The 27,246-nt window shown below is 34.7% G+C and overlaps 2 protein-coding genes across 3 annotated transcripts in view; one reads left to right on the plus strand and one right to left on the minus strand.

Annotated features, from left to right (window-relative positions):
• Nucleotides 1–2,133: 2,133 nt before the first annotated feature.
• Nucleotides 2,134–17,490, minus strand: LOC143253286 (uncharacterized). Of its 2 annotated transcripts, none has more exons than XM_076506900.1 (5): nt 17,388–17,490; nt 16,636–16,869; nt 15,392–15,531; nt 5,851–5,961; nt 2,134–3,626 (listed from the first exon to the last, which is right to left on the minus strand). In XM_076506900.1, the coding sequence occupies exons 2-5, from the start codon at nt 16,842–16,844 to the stop codon at nt 3,610–3,612; spliced, it is 477 nt and encodes a 158-aa protein (XP_076363015.1). In that variant the 5' UTR covers nt 16,845–16,869; nt 17,388–17,490; the 3' UTR covers nt 2,134–3,609. The 2 variants fall into 2 exon arrangements, with proteins under 2 accessions (XP_076363015.1, XP_076363016.1); XM_076506901.1 differs by lacking the exon at nt 17,388–17,490 and adding an exon at nt 17,222–17,357.
• A 7,863-nt stretch (nt 17,491–25,353) lies between these two features.
• LOC143253287 (LHFPL tetraspan subfamily member 3 protein-like) overlaps nt 25,354–27,246 on the plus strand; it is a 35,192-nt gene continuing 33,299 nt past the window's right edge. Inside the window, exon 1 of the mRNA XM_076506902.1 lies at nt 25,354–26,145. Coding sequence (XP_076363017.1) covers nt 25,728–26,145 — 418 coding nt within the window. The 5' untranslated portion in view covers nt 25,354–25,727. The remainder of the gene's footprint in view (nt 26,146–27,246) is intronic.

The following is a 27,246-nucleotide window of genomic DNA, read 5'->3' on the forward strand; positions in this document are numbered from 1 at the left end:
CATGAATTGTATTCATTATTTTCCTTAAAAATACAATGTATTGTATTTCTGCTACATTACTAGATTAAATGATGGTGTCATTCAATACAATTAATAGAAGCTTTTGTTAACTGGATGCACAGAGTAGATCAAACTTATCTAAAGTGTAAAAAATTTTACGTACATGGAAATACTAATTCTCATGATGAAACACTTTATATGCAATACACGATAGTTTCAAAAACATTTTACAAACACAATTACGTACGAAAAAATATTAAAAACAAATATGTTAAATTATAATAATTTCACTAATCTGTAATTTTTATTGCAAATGTTCTAACTATTAACAATTAGTCATTACTGGTGTTCTAAATATTTCCTGCACTGCTACTTGTCATACATACATACATTATTTTAAGATTACAGAAGTTAGTTTAAGACCTGAACTTTCCAGAAAACTCAATCTCTGTATCTTCAGCTTGAAGATACCATTTTGAACATATATTCAGTACATAGTTTATTTTTGTAAAATAGTTTTGAATATTATACTACTCAGAATTCAATACAAACAGCATCAAATTCTTCTAAATATTGAAAACACTTGTACATCATTAATTTTTCTTTTCCTACTTCTTAAGACCCATAACTTCAAATTTAAATGGCTTTATGCCACATTTCAAAACTATTAGGGTTAATACGGTTATCTACCAAGATATAATGGTACTGACAGATACACTGATCATTAGTATCTTAATAATAGCAAAAAAAAATTAACCAAACATCAATTGCAAGTCTTTATAGTTCTGTGTGATGTTTATATCTTTCTAATCTTTTGCAATGGAACTGGCTATACATCCAAATTATTTGATATTGTACATTTATCTGAAATTTGAAGGTTTATTTGCAAAACATACTTCATTACTTCGTACTTGTCCAAGTAGATACTTTTATCATCAGTAAAAACATAACATTAACAACATAAAAGTGATCATTGTTTCAGGGCATTCTATCATTTGATGCAAGTTTATTCAGAATATAGGGTTATACTTTAACAAACTTTGTGCTTTTACTGAAATCTTCCAATGCAAAATAACAAATGTAGATTCAATTTTTATACTTCAAAGGATAAAAACTCTAAACATCTATTTTCTTCAAAAAGGAAGTTCAACTTATCACAGATTTCCTTTTCTAAAAATAGAATTTTTTTAACAAACTAAATACAAAAACACTATATATAGTTAAGTGTCAAGTATTAAATTAATACATTTTTGAGCTATAACACAATACAAATTTATTACACACTGCAACATATAATTCAAATGAAGTGAAGAGAATATTTTTTTACTTGGCATAAATACTAATATCTTGCATATTTTTGAAAAACAATATATTCTACATGTAAAGAAGTGTTATGAAAATAGGCTACAGTGGTACAATCATAAAATCTAAAACCATTTTGTGATGATGTGTATTGTTTTGCAAAATGAGCAGCAGGAGTCCTGAAACAAGTTGGTTTAGAAGGTCTAGAAAAATGACTTATTCATGAAGATATTTCTATGAAAATTATAAACATTCTCTACATAAATAAATAAAAAGTAAAGCTTTAAAGTTAAAAACTGATGTTTTCTATTTTCAAGAAATATTTTGAAACACATTTTCTTAAATAACTAGTTTTTTAGTATCTATTATACTTATGTTTGAGTGACAAATATATATAAATTGCAAGTTGTTTAATATTCAATTTAGAAAGACTAAAATTTGTTAGACCAGCTTATTTTATATGACTAGAAACATCCACATACAAGACACATGTGATACAAGTATATTAAAACACAAATACATATAAATACACACACACATACATAAATTTAGCAATATTTATAGTACTTGTAAAATAATAATTACATAAACAAATCTTTAGAGATCAAAATACCTGCTTTCATTACATAAATTTTCAAAACAAACATTTAACTAAAAAATGTGAAATAAGAATAAAAAAGCATGATAACAACTTTAGATAAAATTCTTTTAAGTATCTGAGAAAAACTAATTGGTTTAAAGTACTGGCAAGATATAAAAGAAAACTGCTTTGTTTATACATTAATCACAACTTTCCTATATTGGTATAATATGGTATTAATTGTTCAGTAATTTTTTTATTTTTTTGTTAATTACAAAGCCATTTAGAATTATCAGCCTTTTCTTTCTATAGAAATATAAAGTATGTGACAAAAAGGAGGTCAGACTACAATATTGAAAAAAGTTTGCTAAAAAACATTACTAATAAGCTGAAACTGCAACTTCTGTAGGGATATGCTATTATGTGTGATATCCAATGTCTAAGATTTTGGAGAGTCTGCAGCTCTAATGGAAGGTATGAAAATTGATAAATTACTCTGAAACATGGAAAAGAAGTTACATGCATCATTTATGGTGCATTACTAGTTTCTAAAACATATTTAACATTCAAAAATGTCATGAATAAAAAACAGCAACCTTGCTCAACTGCAGTTGGGAAGGGTTCTATATAAGCCAACAGAGGTTTCTTATATATCCAAAATGGTAGTCACAAAGTCAATGTTTGTACACCTATGAAAATACTGATAATTATAAATGACCTGCTTGAAAACCAAAACATGGTGCTTCAGCTTTCTTGCAATATATAATAATTATTTAAAGGTAAAGTGTAACTAACATCAGTGTACCCGTAATAATTCTATAATGAAAGTCAGTTATACTGAAAACTAAATATAAATGAAGGATTCAAATGGTACTGTCAGAATTCTCACAGAAATTACTTAAGAGTAATGTAATGTAACAGAACTTTCATTTTAATATTTATATTACTGACAAGCAAACAGAATTTTAAATAATGTTGCAATTTTGAAGAAAATGGGGTAATATTACAAGCTTTTGGTGTAATTGTTTGAGGTTATTTTAGCAAGTGTAAACTTACTTTGTGTAATCAGTAAATATTGTGCAAAATATAAATAAATGTAAGTGATAATAACAAAAATTAAATCTTGTTTTCATCAAACACATTAGTGTAAAAAAATGTTTGACTAAATCAAATTGGGTTTGTCTTCAAAATAATTACAATCCTCTTGTCACAAATCTAAATACTAATAAATAATTCAGAGGAGTAAAAATTATGGTATATTTTGTTATAAATAAGAATATTAACTTTATAATTTTCTTTACTTCAATATCTTTGGTTATAGCTGATACATAATTATAGTTAAAATACATCTCGCAACACTCAAAGAAAAACATAGTGAAAACAGCACCATAAAGGCTTTTGAGATCCCTAACTATGGCTCAGATCCAACTGTTGAAAGCAAATAATCAAACATTTAAAATGAAATGTATAAAAGTGTATGACTGTATATAAAACACAAAACACTTCTAAAATATTAATTTTCCAAATTGATGCGATTACTATGGTCCCAACAATGCCATTAATGGTATACTAAAACAGCAATATAATCATAGTAAAGCCCAACATTCAGGCATAAGCTAGAGATTTAAACTTGAAAGAAGAGATTAATGATCTTTTTGCCTATGAATATGTAGTGATGAACACTGTTAGGTACTGACAGCATTTTAAGATGGTTTCCAGGGGGGTCACTACACAACAGCAGGTTCTGTAATAAAATATGATTGGATTACAATTACTTATCAGCATATATCAGCCACATTCACATTGATATTTAAAAAAATGCTTCTGTATCAGCTGCAATGGAATTATATTAATGCTGAAATAAAGTTAAATGATATTTCTACAAATTACAAGTAAAAGTGCCCATCCCCAGTGATGGGAAAAGTTTAACATAATCCATCAGTATGAACGTCCTTGGAGTTAAAAAACAGCTAACTGAGCTTCTTACACCACTAACTGCAAAATGTAATTGTTGATCATTTCAGTCGTGCTATGACCCACTCAACAATAACTTATGGCAAATTTACAATTTTATACTTTTAAGTTACACTGCATTTTGAACTGTGAATGATAGTGTGATTAGTTCCTAACAATTTAGTGTAGAATATCTGCTTACAAAACAAAATTTGGCCTCAACACTATTCATTCATGTTTTCAAACAGGAGACAGATGAACACTCGATCAGATACCAAGGTTCACAATATAAGATCGGAAATGTATCATTTAAACTCACACACAAAACAAATTTTAAGACACTGAAAGACCTAATAACCATATTATTCTTCAATAAACTATATTACAGATTAATTTACAAGATTAAATCCTCTTGATCACTTTAATTTAATGTCACTTAAGCTACCTATATATACTTTCCTGTGTGTTTAAGTTCACACTCTGAGATTTCAGCTGTAATAAAAAAACAATATCCCATGCCATGGCACACAACATATTACCAGCATAAAACTTTCTACAAGTTGACTAATGGTGAAGAAAAATAGAGATTATAAGTCTTAAGCTTAGAAATATGTTTGGCGTGCATTTTTTGTTTGCACCAGCCATTGTTGAAAATAGTACATCACACCAATAACACTTTTCTAAGTTCATGATTGATTAGCTCTTTCTAAATACTTACCACCTATATTTTTATTTGCTTTATAATACATCTGAATGTACAATGTATTTAAATAATGTGAAAATACAAGTACTGTATTTTCCTTTTCTTAAAATTACTTAGAAAAAGAAGATAACAACAAGCAAAAAGGCTCACCTCAGATTGTGGTGTTCATATCTGAGTATGAATAAAGCCATTCACAAAAACATCTGAACAGCAGAAAGTGATAAATGTGTTGTGATTACTAAGTGAAAATACGAACACGTTAAAACTGCCAACCTAATGTACCGTTAGTAATTGTTATTTTTTAAATGTCTATATACAAAAAGGAATATATGCAGAACACTCCTAGCTCACTTGCAACATGTTAGTGTACTGCAATACTGAATTAGACTGACATCAGTTCAGAACTTGTATGTATTTAGAAAAAAAGTATCTGATGAGTATATATGACTAAGATTATGCAATTAAACTAAGTTGGAAAAAGATTATTCACTTGCCTAGCATGATTTGCAAGAATATGATAAAGGTTGATTTAAAAATAGATATGATTAAGAAGTGACTGAATGTAACTGTATTCTTAATGTTACTGTTGAACATGTACAACAAGGTGAAATCTGATCATTTGTAAAACTAACAAAGTGTGTGTGTGTGTTTGATTTTATAATATTACTAAACAAAGACCATTAAAATGTTTGGTAGATCTAACTGACAGTAGAAAAATTAAAAATAAGATAGCATTTGAACAAAAGACTTTCTTCTTATCAGTCAAACTTGACTATAACATTCATTTTTCTTTTATATAAAATGTGCAAATATTGTAGGACCAGTTTCTTCTGTTTGGTACTTGTACTATGAAAAAGATACTGTTACTACATAAATATCTATAACATACAATATCTGGATATACTTTGCTATCTGGTTTTCATATTGTAACTGAACCAATTTTTCAAAATACATCAGCTTACTTGTAGCTTCTGTTGGGTTACATCCTGAAGAAGGCTCGCAGATGAAAATGTGCATTTAATAAATAAAATAAAAGTTTATTACTTATATTTTAAGAGTGTAAATTATTAGATCTATTCCATGAAAAAAAAAAACTTTTTTCAAAAAAGTATTACAAAACTTAAAAGAAATAATTTCACACAAATGTGAGAAAAACTTTTAATATACATCACAGTACTCCTATTTTACCTTAAGCTACATTTTTCCAAGCATGCAGCTGTACATACTAAAAGATCTTGCACTCAGAGTTACTGTACTCAGTTTTTCATTTTCTTAAAATGTACAAACAATTTGAAGTTATAGTGCAGCTTACCACAAGACAAATTATTCTCCTGGCAATGTACTACTCCCAGAAATCCTGGTCTAGATTTACCCGTTGATTCTTTCGGCATTGCAGCACTAGAAAAGTTGTCTTCTTCCTTATCTATTGTAAATATTAAAATATTTAGCAGCTTGAATATATAAAGAAATGCTTTTACTGTAGTGTGGCATGTACATTTAAAAAATGCATTTATTACAGTTAGTCTCTTGGCAATTTTTTTATTATTAACAAGCTTTTATGTATTTTTCCTGCTCTTTTCAATCATGTTTTCTGTGTACATTCCTGCAACTTATGTTTTACTTTTATACTACCACCAGTGGCACAGCAGTATGTCTAACTTACAATGCTAGAAACCCATGGTTGGCTGAGCAAAGAGAGCCCATTATGTACCTTTGTGCTTCATTATAAATACATTTTCTTACTTTCTGAAAGGTAGGTGTGTGTCTGAATAATATAAAATACTCTAGACATGCCAGAATAATCTAGAACCTTAAAGAATTATATCCCTGTATGGTAGCCAGAGACCAACTGAAGAGGTTACCTGTTTTAACCACTCAAACCCTATACAATAGTGTGTTGTCTATCAATCACTTAAGAGACACTGAAATGCCATCACATAATGTACACATAACATTGTAATTTGTACTTTTGTAACGTTAGTATAAAGTGTGCATGCCACAAGTCACTCAAATTATGAGCTCTGTTGGCAACAACACAGCATTGCTCATGAACAGCAAAAGAAAGAAAAAAATATTTGTTATTCTTAATTCAATTATATTTCCTCTTGAAACAGAACACTTTTAAAGACCCTGAAGAAGTACATCTAGTTTAGAATATTTTGAAACATTCTAAAGTATTCAGAATACACTAAGACAACCAAAAAGTAGTATTTCTGCAAGTGCTAAATATTATTCAGTATGGATGTAATTTGGTGTGAATTACTTATTTATATACCAGAATAAATTAGGGGGTTAAAGTGTTGAAAATCAAAATTCAAGAAATAACAACCACTGTATTCTATTCTTTAACCTCCTAAATTAATATCATGTTGTTTCAGTAAAATTTTATTTTTTATTTCCTCTGTCCAAAAACAAGTTAATAAAATTACCTGTAGAAATTTAAAAATACAAAATAAAATAAAAAATACATATATTTTCTAGAATGATTTCAGATTGCAACAGATAATTATGATTACATAATAACCTCAACCAATGCCTTGGCAGCATTGGAATTGTACATCATGCAAGTAGTAGAAACAGGAGATTTAATATAAAAAACAACCTCTGCATGCATACATCTCCAATACAACCAATACCAGATACACAAAAGAACTGACACATCCAGCAGATGTTAGAAAGATGAACAGCCCAAAGAGGGTGTTCCTCTCCTGTCAAAACCTGTCAAAGTTATGAATTTTTTGTAAAGTATGCAGCTGGAGGATGGTACCATCCAACCATATGTGAGGACTTATATGGCTAGCCCAGGTCCATCTAACACTTGATCCTGGAAACTGATATGCAGCAGATAGTAGAAAGGAGGCGAGGCTTCAGTTAGAGAGGCAAACTGCAACAAATATGATAGAGTGCTACATTCAACATCTTAATGCACCTGGAATTGAACGTCGTGTCCTCATCATAAAAGGTGTCATGCCATCTACATTCAGGAAGACAGGGCTCCATGGTTTGGTCTCGTTTGTTTTGAATTTCATGCAACGCTACATGAGGGCTATCTGTATGTATGGTCCACAGCCCCAGTGACTAAGGACTAGCAAGTGACAAGGACTCTCACATTCCACAATAAGGAGGATAAAAAAAAGTTGCAGAATCTGGAGGATGACAATACTGGAGACAATGCAATAGGTGACTGTAATACCCTATCTTGAAAAGCAGAGTGATCACATCAACATAGTTGATCAATCAACACCTGGTGGTCTCTGGAATTGTACAATATCACAGATCCTCAGAGACTGAGAGTAATCACTATCTGCTTTACCCATATTAATCCATGTGCGTATTTTCCACGATGAACAAAGTTATGAAGCTTGACTGATTGATTGGTTAATTGATTTAGTGTTTTATTGCACAAAGCAGCGAGGCTATCTGCGCCAGACATTCAGTAAAAATGTTAAAAAAAAATAAAAAAAAATAAATGTAGTAATAGACATAAATGGAAATGAAGGTAAAACAAAAAAGTATAAAACCAATGTTGACACCTAGTCTACAATGTTAAGATAGAAGGCAGAGTATAAGAAGTTGTAAGGTATTTACTCTAGCAAAAAGGTAATGATCATAACCCGCCAGGAAAACTAACAGGTAAGTTCAAGAACCACCGTCAGTGACCTGAAGTTGGTCTTTCCAGTCCTAGTTCCGGGTTATGTGTCATAGCAACCATTATCAAAATGTAAAAGAATAGAAGTTTTAAAAGATACATAGCAAAATTGTAACAATGAGTAGCCAAATGTCCAGTAAATGGAGTAAAATTTGTAAAAGTAAATGAAGGTAAAAACAAAACAGCAATTAAAACAGAAAATGGTGTAAAACCAATGGTGACATCCAGTCTTCAAAGTTGTAAAATATTTACTCTAGCAAAATGGTAATGATCATAACCCACCGGGAAGACTAACAAGTAAGTTCAAGAACCACCGTCAATCACCTGAAGTTGGCCTTTCTAGTCCTGGTTCCGAGTTATGTGTCATAGCAGCTATTATCAAAATGTAAAAGAATAAAAGTTTTAAAAGACACTCCGCAAAATCGTAATAATGAGTAGCCAAATGTCCAGTAAAAAGATAAAAGTCAAGTAAATGGAGTAAAATTTGTAAAAGTAATTGAAGATAAAAGCAAAACGGCAATTAAAATGGAAAATAGCGTAAAAACCAATGTTGGCATCCAGTCAACAAAGTTGTAAAGAACTACCTGTAGCAGAATGGTAATGATCATAACACGCCAGGAAGACTAACAGGTAAGTATAAAAACCACCGTCAGTCACCTGAAGTTGGTCTTTCCAGTCCTGGTTCCGGGTTATGAGTCAATATGGCCAGTACTAAAAAGTTAAGTAGTAAAAGTGTGAAATGATATGCAGCTAAAGTATAATAACAACTCGCCAGGACGACTAACGAGTAGTTCAAACAGTAGCGTTAGTCACCTGAAGTTGGCCTTTCCAGTCCTGGTGTCGAGTTATTTAATGTTCTGGCCATTGTCCAATGTCAAATTGAAGGAGAGATTAAAACTGTAAAAAAGGAACCACAATTAAAAAGGTGTAATGAATAAATATGCAACACTTAAATGAGATTAAAAAGATTAACGGCCATTAAAAAATTAAAAACATTATCAAGGTGGACAGAGTCACCATCACCAATAACTCTGTCCAGTGTTACAGACTGACCCTGGGAAAAAATATGTTTAAAATATTGCCGTCGTTGAGAATTGTAACGATGACAAAAAAGTAAAACGTGGCTGATAGTGATTTGAGTGTTACACAAACTACACATTGGTGCATCAGTTCCAGATAAAAGAAAATGATGAGTTAAAAAACTGTGACCAATGCGTAGCCTAGTGAGAACAACTTCCTCCTTCCGAACTTTATTGAAGCTAGATGGCCAAAGTCCAATTTTGGGTTTGATTTGAAAAAGTTTGTTGTCACGTTGCTCACTCCAAGTGGACTGCCAGCTAGCACAGAGCCGAGCCTTGAAAACAACACCATAGTCCATGTACGGAATAGGCATAGGAGTGATGGTGCTGAAGCAGACATATTTAGCTGCCATGTATGCAAGCTCGTTCCCGCGAATACCAACATGGCCTGGTATCCAGAAAAACTGGATTGAAGTAGCTGCTAATGAGAAATGGGCCAGTCGGTTTCGAATATCAGCGAGAATAGGAAGTGAGCTAATGTGTAGCAATTCCAAAGCAAGTATAAAACTAAGCGAATCAGTATAAATAGTGCAGTTGGAGTACTGCTCAGCTGCAATACGATCCAGGGCAAGAGATATGGCATACAGTTCAGCAGTGAACACAGAAGCTGTAGAAGGGATTCTGCACGCAACTACTGACCCATAGCAAACCATAGCAGAGCCCACTGAATTACCAGATTTGGAACCATCTGTATAAATGGGAACTGAATGATTGTTTGAAAGATATTCATTGAATAAAAGATGGTACTTCCAATCTGGAGTATCTGCCTTTTTTAGGTGACTGAAAGAAAGGTCACATTTGGGGGCTGTAATAAGCCATGGTGGGATGGGCCAACCTGTGGAATCTGCAATGTTATCCAAGGACAGACCCAGTTCATCCAATTGCACCTGGATGCAAAGGCCAAATGGAGCAATGGCAAATCATCTGTTCTGAAAAAATATGTCCCACTGAGGAAAGTAAACACAACCCCAGGTAGAATGCTCTGGTAATGAACAAAGTTTTGAATCATATAGTAAAGACAGTTGCAAACGACAGAAGTGCAAAGAAAGTTTATGAGACTATGTATGAGCTCTGAACTGGGGAAGTGCAGAAAGCCCTGGTGCAGAGTCAAAGTCCTTAATGATGAATGGGGTACAGCATCTTTAAGGCCAAGGTCCTGGCAGAGCCATAGACCAGTGATCCATAGTCAAGTTTCGATTGAATAAGAACACGATATATCTTCAGCACAGAACATCGATCCACTCTGCAAGTGGTGGAAGAGAGGACACAGAGGATATTCAGTGCTCTTGTACGTTTGACCTGCAGCTGCTTGATGTGTGGTATAAAGGTCAGCTTACGATCAAAGATAAGCCCCAAGAACTTTGTCTCTGGGACCACAGGCAGCACAACTTTATCAATATAGAGATCAGGATCAGGGTGCATACCCCATTGGCAGCAAAAATGGTTTTAGAGAGAGAGAAGTTAACATCCTTTGTTGTGGTCCACTTCAGTAAATGGTTGAGGGCAGTCTGTAGCTGATGCTCAATATACCTCATGTTTGATGACTGACATGAGATGTGAAAGTCATCAACATAGAGCCCATTTGCAACAGTAAGAGGGAGTTGTTCAGTGATGGCATTAATCTTTATACTGAAAAGTGTGATACTCAAAACACAGCCCTGAGGGTCTCCAAGTTCCTGTAGAAAAGAACAGGAAAATGTCGAACCCACATTAGAATCCCGTCCATTAAAAAATTTTCAATAAAAATAAGCAAATGGCCATGTAACCCAAATATAAAGGTCTCACAAAATGACATACCTCCATGTTGTATCTTAAGCCTTCTCAATGTCAAAGAATATTGATACAAGATGCTGTTGTTTGAGAAAGGCTTCTCTCATTGACATTTCAAATCGAATGAGGTGGTCCATGGTGGAGCGCTGGGAGGTTGTTTGATTAGAGGAACCAAACAAGACAAGCATTAAATATCCTCTCTAAAGTCTTACAGAGACAGCTTGTCAAAGCAATTGGATGGTAGTTCGAAGGAATCTTGTGATCCTTCCCAGACTTTGAGAAAGGTTGGTGCCAGGCATCAGGAAAAACATTCTCTTGCCAGATCAGGTTAAAAACAATCAGAAGAATAGCAAGAGAAGCAGGAGATGGATGGTACAGCATCTCATAGCATATATCACCAGGTTCGACCAATGTACTGCTTGACCGATGAAAAGCCAGTTTGAGTCCCACCAATGTAAAAGGACGATTATAGTCAAAGAGACAATCTGCTAAAAAGGAAAGAGGTGATCATTCTGCCTGAGTATTGATGGCTAAAATGGTGGAGGAAGAAGCAGAAGCGCTAGATACCCAGCAAAAGCTTTCACCTAGAGTACTGGCAATGCTCCGGGTATCAACTACTCCCCGGTCATCAGAGAGCAAGATCGAGAGGGGGACAGAATTATATTGCCCACTGATCTTTTGAATCTTTTCCCATATGACTTTGAATCTGGTGGTGAAGGTATGTTGGTTGTGAACTTAATCCAAGAGTCCTTCTGGCTTTGACATCTTACCCACCGAGCATGTGCTCGGGCCTGATGGAAAGCGATGAGGTGCGAGAGTGTGGGATACCTATGAAAAATATCCCAAGCCCATTTTTGAGCCTTCCATGCCATGTGGCAGGCAGGATTCCACCAAGGATGAGGATATAATGCAAAACATGTCGATATTTTAGGAATACATTGAGCAGCTGCCTGTGTAATACAGTCAGTTACTCCTGCCACACAGTCATCTCTTGATGACTTACAGCTTCCAGCTGGGCACACAGCCAGTCTCTTTCAAAATTATAGGAAAATTATCACTGTCTCAAGTTAAACCCCCAACTTTCATCAAAAGTGGGAGAATAGAGATGGGGAGCAAACTGACAGATCAATAGCAGTAAAGGACTGACTAGATGCATGAAAGTAAGTATAAGAACTGCTAATGAAAAGAGAAAGGTTATGACCACAGAACATACACTCTAAGGAGTGACAACCCATCAATATCAGCACTTTCCCAGAGGGGATGATGACCATTAAAGTCCCCCAGGATTAAAAAGGGAGACAGCAACTGTTCAATGAAAGCATCAAGGTCTGATTGAGCATAGGTCTCTCCAGGCGACAGGTTGAGAGAACAAACAGTGTTGGTACGACCCAAGAAAACACAGATGGCTACGGCCTCCAAGGGTGTGTCGAGTGGCAAAGACAGGGTGGGCACATGCTGATCATCCAACAGTGCCACCCCTTCATGCAATCCATCACACAGCCTGTCATTTCTGTTCAAAGAACACTGCCAAAAGGTGACTGTATCGGCAGGTTTCAGAAATGTTTCCTGTATGGAAAGACATACAGGATGGTAGGAAGCAATCAGCGTTTTGATGTTATCCAGATTAGAACATAAACCTTGACAGTTCCATTGTATCAAGGTGGCCATTTTTATTTATGTGTAGGTAAAGTGGGTGGAGAACCCTTCTGTTTACAACTACATCTTTTTTCTTTATTCAAGGGAGATCCATCGACCTCCATGGATCCTGCCCCGCATCAGCTGGGCAGGTCTTTGTTGTTGGAAAAAGATTCCAGTGACTGAGAACGTGAATGAATGATCGTTTTGCATCTTGGGGTGGGAGAAGAAAATTTATCCGAGGAAACGTCCATACCCAGAACCAAAGGAAGTAGATCTTGGGATTTGCTGGAATCTATGTTAGGGACAGAGATGGGTGTTGAAGTTGATTCACCAACGTTTTTAACCATGGAGGTCAAAAGACTTTTCATTTGGTTTAAGAACAATTTCTTTGGAGCCACAGAGAGATCCGTCTGCACTCCCACTGTAGTAGTGGGATGAAGTGCAGCAGCATATGTCCAAGATGAAGTGGTGGACAGTAACTTTTGAGCCTCAGGGCAAGTAATGTGAATCATTTTCAAATGCTGCACCTCTTTTCTTCCAACACTCTAAGGCCAGAACAAAAGTAAGATGGGTGAGAGCCTTTGCAATTGACACAATGAGGGTCAGTTTCACACTCATAGGTATTGTGGTCCTTGCCACTGCAACAAGCACACGTCAAGGAACCATGACATGACGTCTTCGAGTGACCAAACCGCTGATACTGGAGACATCTGAGAGGATTTGAAATGTATGGCTCTATGCTGCAATTAAGATAACTTGCCTTGATGGTGGCAGGTGGATGTGGCGATGTAAATGTTAGAATGAGGACATTGGTCAGCATCATAATTCCATCTTTACGAGTGGAGATATGCTTCACTGCAGAAACTCCTTAGGTGGAGAAACTAGTGAGAATCTCTGACTCAGGGATGTTCTTCAAATCCCTTTCAACAATAATGCCTCATGATGAATTCAAAGAAGCATGAGGTGTAACCTCAATAGGTATATCCCCAATTGCCTTTGAATGCAAGAGGAGTTCACTGTGTTGAGATGTGGATGTTTCCACCAATATGTCACCAGAGCAAAGCTTCTTTACTGACTTTGGAGAGCCAGCAAGTCCCTCTAGTTCCTTCTGAATGAAAAAGAGAGACATCTGCCCTAAATGTTTATCTGAAAGAAAATGTAGTACAAGAAAATGAGGTACAGCTGTTGAAGATTGCTGCTCAGAATCTTCAAGATATGGTCACTTACCTATGGATTATTTTTCACGATTTTATTTAAAGTTTTTATTTGGAGGATCCATACTTAAAAATGAAAATTTTGGTGCCCACTGACCCCACCCACCATGGAGCCCTATGAGGTGATGCATAACAATGCTGGGGTTTTGTGAGCACTATACCCAAACACCAGCATCAGATACAATGTCCATAACACCTGTCAAGAAATCCAACACTGGTACTTGGTGGACCCTAGCCAACTGACCTAAGAGGGACCATCTTAAGGCTGCCCATCTGTAGGAATTAAAGGCCAAAGTGGTGTATTAGGGTTGGACCCCCCAACCACCAGGATCCTCTCCTGCCCTTCACAGGTCACCACACGACAAACACATGGGTGGATGTTCAGATCCTAGAGGAGATAAACTGAAAAAACAGAACTTACCCTGGGAGGTCCCCTCACCAGATACAGGAATCCACACTGAGGGGAGGAGGGAAGGAAGCTAGATTGCAAGACAATGAATAGATAAATGAAAGTAGAAGACCAGTCTTATTGAAACAACTGTCATAACCCATGAATTGACACCAAGGACCTCTGAACATAAACAAAGGAACTACACCAAATGCTGCAAGTCCAATTAAAGAAAGTTGGAACAATGATAATGAAACCATGATCATTCACAGTATGTGGGGGTTGAGGCATACTGAACTCTGAATGCAAATGCTCCCCAAAATGACTTGCACAAATCCCAATATCCACAGAAGGAGGAAACACTAAAATAATGACCCAAAGGCTTGTTCCCAAGAAGGGTGGGGGTACATAAAAATGAGAGATAACAAATGAACATAACATACTTGAACAATCAAATCCACCAGATAGGAAAGATGTCTGAGCAAATCCTCCAAAACTACATGACTGAGGGGAAAAAAATTTTGTTCAAAGTTAAAATGTCCCAATCACTGAAAACTATGGCAGGATAATCATCAATTTGTGTTGATTGTTACATGAAATTTGTTAACTCCTGATGTAGAGATATCAAACTTCATGGGCTGAGAATCATCATTCTGACTGTGGAGGTTATTCTGCTGTAATAGTTGTTGTAGTCATAATCACTTAAAACTGCAAGTGCATAATTCACAAAAGTGAAAAAAGAGAGAAGGAAAATAAAATTATTAGTAACTCTTCCCAAAAGAATGTAATAGAACAATGTCATTAACGTACAATAATCAAGAAAATTAAAATTTTTTAAATAAATGAATTAAACCACAAACAAAAACATATCTATTCAATAAAACTGTCAACTGAGAAATGGTTAACTGCTACAAGATTAGAGCAGATGCTAATTTTGATAAGGGTAGTGTTGCACTCCTATTGGTAGAGGGTTGTTGTACAATTACTATTAAACATACTAGCATGCAGAAATAAGTGGGAGTTCCAAGATCGCAAGCAAAAGTTTGCTCAGACAGAGAGTAGTGTAAGCTAAGAATCTACACAACTCTAGATAATAAAAATCTTTCAATACTTACCATATACAGGTATCTCAGCAGTATACTGTCGTCGACAAATGTTGTACAATGGGCAATGTGATGAGAAGCAACAAATAACAACTACAGCAGCCAATGTCAAACAAATTAAACTTACACTCACTGCTATTATAATGGCTAGCCTGTGTAGAAGAAAAAAAGAATTTTTGGATGTATTTACAGAAATAACGATTAAAAGTCAGAGAGAGGTAATTATCTCTATACACAAGTCACTAGTTAGGCCTAATTTGGAATACTGCATATGATTATAGTGTCCTAATCTAAGAAACAGTTCAGAGGAGAGCTATTATAATTATTCCAGGGATGGGTTATTTTATAGAAATAGGTTGAGATCACTTATATTCTGAAAAAAAAAAAAAAAAGAATAAGAGGTAATATTACTGAAGTTCAGAAGATTATTTACAAGATTAACAGGGAAAAGGCCTGGAATTTCTTTGTGTTGTATTGTGAAAAATAATAGAATAAGAGGATAACAAGTTCAAGATCTGACAAAGACAGGCTACACTCTAGTTAAAAACAGTTTTTATTTTTCAATTAAGTTATTAGTTTAAGGAACACCATTGGCAGTAGTGGAGGCCAACTTTTTACAGGAGAAAGAGGGAAATCAACAATTCCTGAAAATTAAAAAAAAAAAACTGTTTTAAATTTCTATGCTATTTCAAGAGTGAGTACGTACGGACAACTGTAAAATAAAAAAAGGTTCCCTATTAGTCTATATGTTACGTTAATTTTCTAATAGGGTTGTCAGCCTATGAAATAGTTTACCTTTAGGTGTGGTAGAAGTTGTAATAGTGAAAATTTATGAAAATATTATACTTATCACATGCTTTTTAAAAGGAATCGTACTGTACATATTTTTTCATGGGAATATTTGTTTATGTCTTTTTGGATTTGTGTATGTCCCATTAGTGGTAATTTAAGTTTGCTATAAGAGGTATAATAGAAAAAAATGGGTGAAATGGTCAAATAAAATATTTAAAGTAATGTTTCTACATGTTCCTGAAAATAACTAGCCTTTTAACAAGACAAAAAATACTACTAACAAGTAAATCTGTGAACAAAAGAGTATATCCTGCATACAGATAAACCACAGAAACACTACACCTCATTAATGTTAAGGATATATCTCTCATTACTTTCACTTTCAGTTAACTATTTACTGCTGAGTTACTTATGGTATCATACAGTTTTTTATCTGTGTTTCCATACTGAAATCTTGTTCATACCAATTTTCAATCTCGTAAAACTGTCTGGTTAAAGGACAACAAATTTTCTCAATGTTATCACAACATTCTGTGTAATATTCAGGGTCGGTGGACAGTGGGCAACGATATAATGAAGGAAGATAATCTTCATTTTCCACAGATTTTCTCTCATGTGATCTACTGATACTATCAGTGACAGTACTGTTGTTATTTTTTGGGCTATCAGTCATTTTGGGCAGTATTTTGAACAACTTCCTGCAAGATAAAGGAAATTTATAGTATAAAGTTTACTCCTTATTAAAATGTTCATTATATTGCACATGCTAATGTAAGTAATTCCAAAGATAAATATATTAAACATAGACCAATATAACATTAATGCTAGTAATTATGTTAACTGATATTAACCATGTTGGTTTGTGATGACGTAATTTCGTTACAACTTACGTTACGTTGATACTGTATCTCATTCATAGTGGCAGACCTACTTACAGTTTTGTTTATAAAGCTAATCAATGCATACAGTAAATAATATACAATTACAAAATGCTATCACCACAGTTCATAAATGCTAGTACACTTCGAAATTCTAGTACCTGTCTATTACCTTAATAATTCACAAATTAGCAATAGCTTTCACATAACACTTTGACAGCGAGCAACAATAGTCCCAAGACGTTCAACCCTTACATTTACAACCCTTGACTCACATTTTATTACTAAGGGATTGAATAAATCTTATTTTAAAGAAGTGATAATACTAAGTAATATACCATTTAAAAATGATAAAATAAGCAATAAAGCCAAAGCATTAAAAACGCAGCTTCGTGAAACTCCAACTTCAGCCATGCCAATATATCTAAATAGTTATACAACGTACCACAAGAGGTCTACCTTTATATTCAATCCAGAATCTTACCAGGTGTTTTGGTTTTAAATCTCATAGGTCCCGAAGAGATCTCAAATATATCATTAATTTTGATTAGTCCATAAAGGAATTTACTAACGTTTGACTCTCTACTGCACTTTTCTGCCTCTTTGATGGTCAAGTTTGATTTCGCAAAATTTATTTATTTCAGTTAGCTATGAAATGTGATATTAGGGTATACTGTTGGGGAGTAGTACTTTCTTTCCCTGTCACTTTTGACAAACTATACGTCAATACGTCATAGTTATCTCTACTTTATAATATATACTGGTGTCTAATAAGAAGTTTAAAGCAGTGTATAATATTCAATATTATCTGTTCGTGGAGAAAGAACGTTTAGTTATCAGCTGGTATAGGTTATTTGCAGGATAGATGCTACTCACTCCCTTAGTTTGATTCGTTTCGCAACATAAATTATCCAGTTTTATCTAGATGTATCGTACAAGTAACTATGTTTATGTTTCAAAGTATACATACGTGAATGTCTGTTTGTTTTTGGAATTTCGCGCTAAGCTACAAGAGGGCGATCTGCACTAGACATCCCTAATTTAGCAGTGAAAGACTAGAGGGAGGGTAGCTGGTCATCGTAACTCACCACCAACTCTTGGGCTACTCTTTTACCAACGAAAGTGGAATTGACCGTCACATTATAACGCCCCCACGGCTGAAAAGATGAGCATGTTTGGTGCGACGGGGATACGAACTTGCGACCCTCAGATTACGAGTCGAGTGCCTTAACCACCTGGCCATGCCGAGCCAAACAGAAAGGAAAAAAGCTGATGCTTTTCTTAAATTACTTCGTTATCCGTAACAACAGAAACATGGTTCGTGTTTTTAATTCAAGGTTGTTGATATAGCAAAACATACTCTTGACTTTGTGCAACCGTGTGCAACGAGCCGCCATAGTAGTTTTGTAGCATGTTAGTTTACACAAGTTCATCAGCCAACCTTGATCGATATACCGACCTCACCTACTTCATTTTGGAAAATGCTTGTTTACAGAAATAAGTTGTTCCGAACACTGATGCCATACCATAACTGCTCTAGCTTTGAAAAATCATCTTCAGGTATGCAGCTGTAAAATTCAATAAGCTGCCCGTCTCTGTATTTTGCTTTCAACAAGTCAGTTCCTTGCAAATCGATTACCTCCAGCTGAAGTTCCACTGGCACGTCATCAATGACACAATCAAAAGGATTCTGAAAAAGAAGAATGTCACTTTCGATTCTGTTGAGATCCAAAAATCTCTCTAAAAATGCTTATTTAAATCACCAATAATCTTTTTCTGAAACTCCAGGTTGATATCTTCTGTGATTCCAGCATGAAACTCATTGAAACACTGAAAATGAAAAACGTTTCCTCCTTCCAAATGTGCTTCAAACAATGACATCTTTCTTCGAAATCCTTTAATGATTCTATAGAGATCACAGATAAGGTTATTCTTCCCCTGAAGTTTCAAGTTCAATTCATTCATGTGGGATGTGATGTCAACCAAAAATGACAACTTTGACAACCAGGTTGGATCTGACAGAAGTGGATCGACTCTATATTTCTCGATAAGAAATATATCTATTTTTCTTCTCAGCTTATGAAAACGAGACAAGACTTTACCACAACTGAGCCACCTCACCGCCGTGTGATAAGGCAAGTCACAGAAATCCGAATCAATTTCTTCAAGAAACGCCTTGAACTGGCGATGATTAAGTGCATGACCCCGAATGAAGTTTACTGCAGAAATGACTGGTTTCAGTACGCAAGAAATATCTAAGTCTTTTCCACAGAGTGCTTGCTGATGTATGATGCAGTATATGAACAGAGCGCTTGGGAGTTGAAGATCTTCCAATGGTTTCCTGATCAGCCCCACCAGACTCTTCTTTACTCCGGCCATGTTTTTTTCCTCCATCAACTGTTACACCTCTAAACTGATTCCTTTGAAGGTTATAGTCTTGCAAAGTTTTATGCACTTCCATGAAAATGTCTTTTCCAGTTGTTCTTCCGTGCATGCTACAAACTGATGCCAACTCTTCCGTGATCTGAAAGTCCAAGTTAACTCCACTGAACATGAGAAGTTGTGACGTACTCGAGAGATCAGTAGACGCATCCAGTGCCAGAGAATACTATAAGAAGTTTCTCGCTTTATGGCACATCTGTAATGCGATGTTCTCTCCAAGTTCTTCTGCTCTCCGTACAACTGAAGTTGCTGAAAAGCTGATACTTTCAAAGAAATTGGCTTTTTCAGGACATAGTTCATTTGCTGCTTCCATCATACACTCTTTGATGAAGTTGCTGTCAGTAAAAGGTTTTCCTCGCTCTGCCATCCTATGCACTATTTTGTAACTTGTACGAGTGACAGATTCATTTTCAGCAAACTTTCTCGTGAAGAGATTCTTTCGAGATTCAAAAACACGTTTCATGGATTCAAATTTTTCAGAACGGATATTTCCTGTACATTTCAACTATGTTGATAGATGTTTTGTTTCATAGTGACGCCGAAGATTGTACTCTTTCAAAACGGCAACACTTTCGATGCATATCACACAAGTAGCTTTCTGGCTTTTTGTTTCTGCAAAGTACTTTTCTCCCCATTCTTCATTGAAAGCACGACACTCAGAGTCCACTTTTCTTCTTTTAAAAGCAGCCATGACGATGGGTGAAAAAAAACAAAACAGGATCTGAAGATGAAAAACACAGAGTACTGTGAGAAAAGTATTGTACTGGTCCAAGAACGCACAAACAAAATATATTGAAACGTACGTTTGCCACGACACTTACCTAAGAACGAGCTATGAAAAGTGCATAACCCGACTGCTAAGAGAAAGGAGCTTGCTGAAGCGGTAACCCTAGGCCGCTGAATTTACAAGACGAGTCGATAGGACGAGGGTTAAGTCTGTACTTGTTTTCGAAATCCTAATGCTTTCATAGATACGTGCCTCGATATGAATAAACGGGCAGCAAGGACGAAAGAATAATTTTCCTATTGGTTAAAAATGAGTTATTTGAAGCAAAAAGCCTACGAATTTGGAATTAGTATTCTAAGATCCTTATGCAAATAAGAAGTTGAAATATTACACTAGCCGCTCTATATGATGCGTTATGATATTAAATGAAAAGGAAATAGAATATCTCTTTTTAATATATATAATTTATATGAATAATATAGTGTTTTGTGATGTATTACTTCCCTCCTTAATAAAGGAATTCACTCTTAAGCATTAGTGTATTACATAAAGTTTAGGATTATATATATATCGATTGTAGTTTATTTTATTATTAATATTCCATTAATTTTCAAATATTTTATTCCTAGACTGTACTATAGATTCTATAAGTTTCTTCAATGTAAACACCTACTTGTTTGTTCCCTATCATCTCATTTCACTCAGAAAAGAAAGTCTATATAACTGTGATTAAAAACGAAATTAAAATGGAATACAGATTACGTATTCCTTTTTGAACCATATTCACAAGAAAAGTGAAAAATATTTTTCTGAAAATATAAATAGTATTTATAGTATTGATCTTGAATCTGAGTTGAATATCCTAGAAACTGTAAAATTTAGTTCATATTTTGAGTTAATAATATATTTTCTAATAGATGACGCTAGTTCAATAGCTGCTGCTTCATCCCTATTTTTCGTTGTTTTTCTGTTTGTCTTGGGAGGGAAGTATATAGTAACACACTTTTTATAGATCGCGTGAAATAATTATAGTGACTGTCGTATAAATTTCAAGGATTTTGTTGGTTAATAATGTATGTTCTCTGACGTGTTCAAAATTAATGTTTCAGTTATGTTTGTATGTGTGTGTGGAAGGTAATGTATTTCCACATGACTTACTTTGTAGATTATCACATCAAAAATACAATTTTTTCTTATTTCCTTAAGGCATCAACAAACGACCAATGACATTATATATTGGAATTTGTCACACACCTTTAGTTTGAAAAACCAATTTAGAAGCTATCACTCACGAAAACTCAAGTCAGGATTTTTTCACAAAAGGGTTTGATACTGGATCCTGTTTTTTGATTAATGTAAATCATATATATATATATATATATATATTACGAAATCACTGAGCATGCTCTTAGGATATTAATTTATAAGTTTTATTAATTTCATTCCTAGTAGCTTCTGTTATCATTATCTACTTGAAAAGTTAAAAAACTGGTACTTAATAGTTGAATTTGTATAATTTAGTAATTTGTAATCTTGGATAGTCTGAAAAAAATTATATGCATATATAATAGTAAAGCTTATAAAGAGAATACTTTATAATTACATTTTTATATATGAAACTTGTTTGTAAATAGGATTAAGGAGCTAACAGTCTTCGGCTTGGAGACAGTCATTTAATGCTAAGTAACAAATTTAGTCAATCCAGCTTTCACTCTCGTAAGAAACACCTCCTTTCCTCCCAATGGTAGTGTTCAGCAGGAAGTTTGAGGTCTTATAATGCTAAAAGAAAAATTGGATTTTGATACCCGTGATGGGCATAATTCAGATTACAAACTAACACTCGTTTGTTTGTAGTGAAGCAGAAAGCTCCACAATGGGCTATTTGTGTCCACCACGAGCTATAATCTCGTAAGTTTTTAAATTTGGTTTTCAGTGAGGTGAAAGTGTAAAGCCGTATTATTTATTTGTTTTCTTAAACTTATCAAGAGATCGTTCAACAACTACTGAACAACACCATAAGGCTTCTCCTGTTTTTCAATGAGGTAAAACCAGGGCCCACTGTACAAACGTAGTTCTAAAAGTCACGGTAGGTACCCGATGTAACTTACGTCCTCCTTTCTTTCCTCTTGCACTCTTTGTGACACTTTCGTAAAATATAATGCTATAACACGTTACTAGCTATTCAACTTCCTTCAAAGTTTAAACTGATAAACTTTTTAAAAATGTTTAAGCTAGTTACTAACTTCCATGATGGAAACTGTACTACTCAAAATTTCAACTGAGAATCTAAGAAATATAGTAAAATTTTAACAGGTCGCTACTAGGTGAGAGATATGATAAAACAACCAGCAACACAGGGTATTACAAACATTCCCTTTCATGGGCAGAACAGACAGTTGGTAAAGAAAAAAGGTAGCTTAAACAAAATAAATTTAACTAATTTCTGGGCCCGTGTTAAAACTGAACAGATTCGGAATAAACGGTGTTCAACATGGCCAGGTGGCTAGAGCGCTCGAATCGTAACCTAAGGTTCGCAGGTTGAATCTTCGTCAGATCAAACATGACTTGTTGGGAATAAATTTAAAGAACAAACTGCACACATTCCACTTATTTTAATATAATATATTAAAACAAGTCAAACAAATATACAAATGTTCGTTACGCTGTTGGTTACACTGCACAACAAAGTTTTTTGCTTCTTGAACACTGTTGGGTGTTCCTTATAGATTTTTGCTGCTGATCACGAAAAACACATCCAAATTTGCCCATCACGTACCGTTTCATCCAAATCTTGGTTTCACCAGGACATTGCTACAATGGAAAAACGATATCAGTGCAACTGGAATTCGTCAATGCTTGCTGATTACTGTTGGACACTACAACGTGATGCACCGGACATTGAATACAAACGAAAATCAGGAGCAAAACACTTTTAATTATGTTGAACTTAACAGCGTATTAGAAACATAAAAGCAATTAAATACATTATTGCCGGTAAACAGTTAACTGTCTATTTCTCAGAGTTCCTATGTGATGAAGCAAAACCAAAACTATATTTGTGCATACCCACCAGGTACCTGTCACAATCAGCAAAAACTTTTCAGGAAGCAAAACTTTTCAAAAAAAATTGTTGTGCAGTGTTATCATAGTTCCATCCAGAGCTTTAAACAATTGTTTCTTGTTCGTCAATGTCCGTACAGGCTGGTTCAGCTGCTTTAAAACACAATTCGACAAGATAAATTATTCTTCCTGCTCTGTTATTACAATACAGACTGTAATAATTTTGGTTTGAAAATCGTTAGTATACGCCCTTTATCACTCAGTCTAGATCTATTCATATTGAAGTACATTTTCGACGTGTGTGTTTGTGTATGTTTTATTATAGCAACGCCACATCGGGCTATCTGCTGAGCCCACAGAGAGGAATCGACCACCTGATTTTAGCGTTGTAAATCCGTAGACTTATCACTGTACTAGCGGGGAGCTTTTCGACGTGTATTTATTACTCCGAAAGGGGTAAAAAACGTTTAACTCACTACTAGATGTTATAACTCGATAATAGGTACTAACTCAGAAGCTTCTAGTAACATGACGCAATATTATAAAAATCACTAGTTTATAACTATTGAACTACACAACGTATGATTCGTAAACAGTTACTTAAAGAAACATGCGACAAACCAGCGCTTCTATAAATATTTTTTTTGTGTGTTCTTGAATTTCGCGCAAAGCTACACGAGAGCTATCTGGTTCAGTCGTCACTAATTTAGCAATGTAAGACTAGAAGGAAGGCAACTAGTCATCACTACTCACCGCCAACTCTTGAGCTACTCTTTTACCAACAAATAGTGGGATTTACCGTAACTTATAACGCTTTCACAGCTGAAATGGTGAATATGCTTAGTGTGGCTGAGATACGAACCCGCGACCCTCAGGTTTCGATTTGAGCGCCTTGACCACCTAGCCATGTTAGGCCATTTCTAACAATAACTAAATTTAAAAATAGTGCTGAAAGGACTATTAAGTGTCGACTATCAATTGTGTTAGGCGCGAAGAAAATTTATTTTGATAAAGGGTAAAGCATGAAACGAGTTAATCAACGTATGATAGTGGTTTGTTTTTTTTCAGACATCTTAAAGCTATAATTTTGAAACTTAATTTCTTGATTCTATAAACGCACGTGGAATATATAGCAACGTATAAAATAACAGTTTGAAAGTAAAGCTTGGACGTAAATTACATGATAAATATAGCAAAGAAATACTTTCTGTAGTATGTTTGTTTTAAAATAATTACTTAGATATATGTTCACAATATTTTTAAGAGAGAAAATTAAGTACAGGAGAAAGCATTTGTTACAAAGCAATGCATTACAAAACATATTACTTATAACATGAACTTTGTGATTCCCCGGATTTTTAGATGTGTTCTCAATAATACTGATGAGAAACAATAATATTATAACAGCACTTACTTACCATTTGTTTGTACAATAACTTGAAAGGTTTTGAAACACTATGTTTTTCTATCATGGTTGTTTTAATCCCTTAACAGTCAAGCATTGAATATCAATTTTAATTTTAAAAAATCGCTGGTTACTCCCCTAAGCCTTCTTGTTTTTTTAGTTTATCAACTACTGTCAACTGTGGGGTATGATTATCCTACTTGAGCTCTTGAGGCCAGAAATTCATTTCTTCCTGACGACTGCGCGTGTCACTGGTGCATGCACTTATTCTTCGATATCACTCAAGTAGACATTTTTAACAAACATATATATTGTATCAATTTTATAAAAGCTGTAGATATATTCGTTTTTATTACCTCAACTAAAAAATCAAGCAAATCGAAGTAAAATACATTTTTGTCTAATGTCCAAATGTAACTATAAACAATATGAAATAATATGACCTTAGATTATATAAGATTCCTGTGGTGAAAGTTTATATAATGATAATAGCATCAGTGTAAAATGAACGTAATGTAATGGCTTGGCCTTGTCCTCGTTTGTGAGGAGCTACTGAGTACTGAAAAGAAATCACAGTGCGTGACAAGCTGCAAACAAACGAAACACACCTCGCAAGTAAGATTTCTTCCGGGTGCGTGAACGAGCACGTTTTTCGTGGTTCACGAGTTTAATAAAGATTGGCGCGTGGAAACGCCAATAGTCTTTTCATTGGTCAGAAAAAACAAGGTAATAAGTGAATGATTATTAGCAGCTAGATTTTAAGAGTGTGTTCTTTAAGTGTTCCGTAAAGCAGACGTTTGTTTGTTCTGTGTCACTGCTTGGTACAAAGAAACACATTCTGGTACATTCAAAATAAAGTTTAATTTAAATTATCGTCTGTAGCAGTACAATCAACATAATTTATTAGACTACTTGAAAATTGTTGCACTTTACAGAACAACTTAGGACTTTCTCCATTTTCACTTTTCGGGAATCTGATGTATAAATACAATTAACGTTTGCACGAGAAGTTGACGTGATAAAGTGAAGTAATAGATCGTCGCCATGCAACCTAAACTGGAGTACGTGACAGACACGGAGCAGGATGCCTACCGTTTGCAGCAACTCAAGAATTCTAAAGCCGTTGGGGTGTTGTGGGGAGTATTTACTGTCTGCTACGCTATCATTAACGTTGTAACTTTTGTTCAGCCACACTGGCTTGGGGACACTCAACAAAGTCAGGGCACTGGTCATTTTGGCCTCTGGCAAGCCTGTCGTCTGGTACAAGATGGGCAGGATGTATTCTGCGAAGGACGGTTGGATGATTTCAATTCCATAGCGTCTTCTGCCTTCCGTGCTGCTACAGTGTTTGTTGGACTTTCTGTCATCACCATCATGTTATGCATCAGCTGTATGATACTGTTCTTTTTCTTCAGCTCTTCTACTGTTTTCCACATCTGTGGTTGGATGCAACTCTTCTGCTGTAAGTTAAAGGCAGCTCTTTGGGTTGCAAAATTTACTATCTTTATTATTACTCATCGTTTTACTTGTAATATATTATATTAAGTTAATGTGTTAGGCTTCTAAATTGTTTCCCGATTACTATGTTTTTATTTGCTCTTCCCAATGGGCAAACGTAAGCTTATGTTTTTACATCATAAAAATTGGAGGATCGATTCTCCAAGGTGGACACAATACAGATAGCCATTGAGTAGCTTTACGTTAAAAACATACAATCGAAATATGTTGTTGTTTTGAAGTTGAGCACAAAGCTACACAATTAGCTATCTGTGCTTTTCCTATCACAGGAATCGACACTCGAATTCTAGCATTGTAAGTCCATAAGAATACCGCTGTGTCACTGGGGGGGGGCAATCAAAATGTATTTGTTCTCATTTTCTGTAGGCATCCCCGGTAGTGAGGAGGTAATTTCCTGGGCTTATAACGCTAAAAATTGTGTTTCGATACCTGCAGTTGGGATAACATATATAATCTCTTGTGTAGCTTTGTGGTTTACAACAACTAACAATAGCTTTTCAGGCATTATTTCTAGATTTCATGAAATATCAATTATTGCCTTTAAAGGCAAATTTGTTTGTGTTTAGCAAAATATAGCTACATAAGTACAAATCTTTGTTAAAAGCTCGTAAATACTGATAAATGATTAATATTTTTAGTTCAGGCGCCATCTATTCAACAGATAATCACTGTTTAAGCAAGCCATGCTCTTGAATCTCTTTACAGTTCGTTAGTTTTACGACACCAAGCTAACTACTGAAGTTCGGCTATGAAACCGGTTAGTCATGACCCCACTAAAAATATAATGTTAAAAAAACTACGATTCTGCATGTGCACTCGTTTATAGTTATATGCACGTGATGTGAACGTTACCTCTGATTTTATTTTTTTTTCGTGTACTGTAACCGCGAATGTTTATTTCAATGAGTGCGAGTTGTGTAAAATTAAATATTCAAACGTTGTAGGCATTAATCTATAATAACATTAATTTGTATGAAAAAAAAACTAGCTTTAAGTAAAGTCCTCTGGTGGGTCATGGGTAAGTTTTGTTTGTTTGTTGTTTGAA

This window comes from Tachypleus tridentatus, chromosome 6 (genome assembly GCF_004210375.1).
Source record: "Tachypleus tridentatus isolate NWPU-2018 chromosome 6, ASM421037v1, whole genome shotgun sequence".
Lineage (NCBI taxonomy): Eukaryota > Metazoa > Arthropoda > Merostomata > Xiphosura > Limulidae > Tachypleus > Tachypleus tridentatus.

What these genes read in the sequence shown, in the direction of transcription:
- LOC143253286 (XM_076506900.1), bottom strand. Translation starts at nt 16,844, where the DNA reads ATGACTGATAGCCCAAAAAATAACAACAGTACTGTCACTGATAGTATC. An exon ending in TTTTACGAGATTGAAAATTG is followed by an intron (nt 15,532 to 16,635) that starts GTATGAACAAGA and finishes TCTTCTACACAG; the next exon opens with GCTAGCCATTATAATAGCAG. An exon ending in TGCTGAGATACCTGTATATG is followed by an intron (nt 5,962 to 15,391) that starts GTAAGTATTGAA and finishes TATTTACAATAG; the next exon opens with ATAAGGAAGAAGACAACTTT.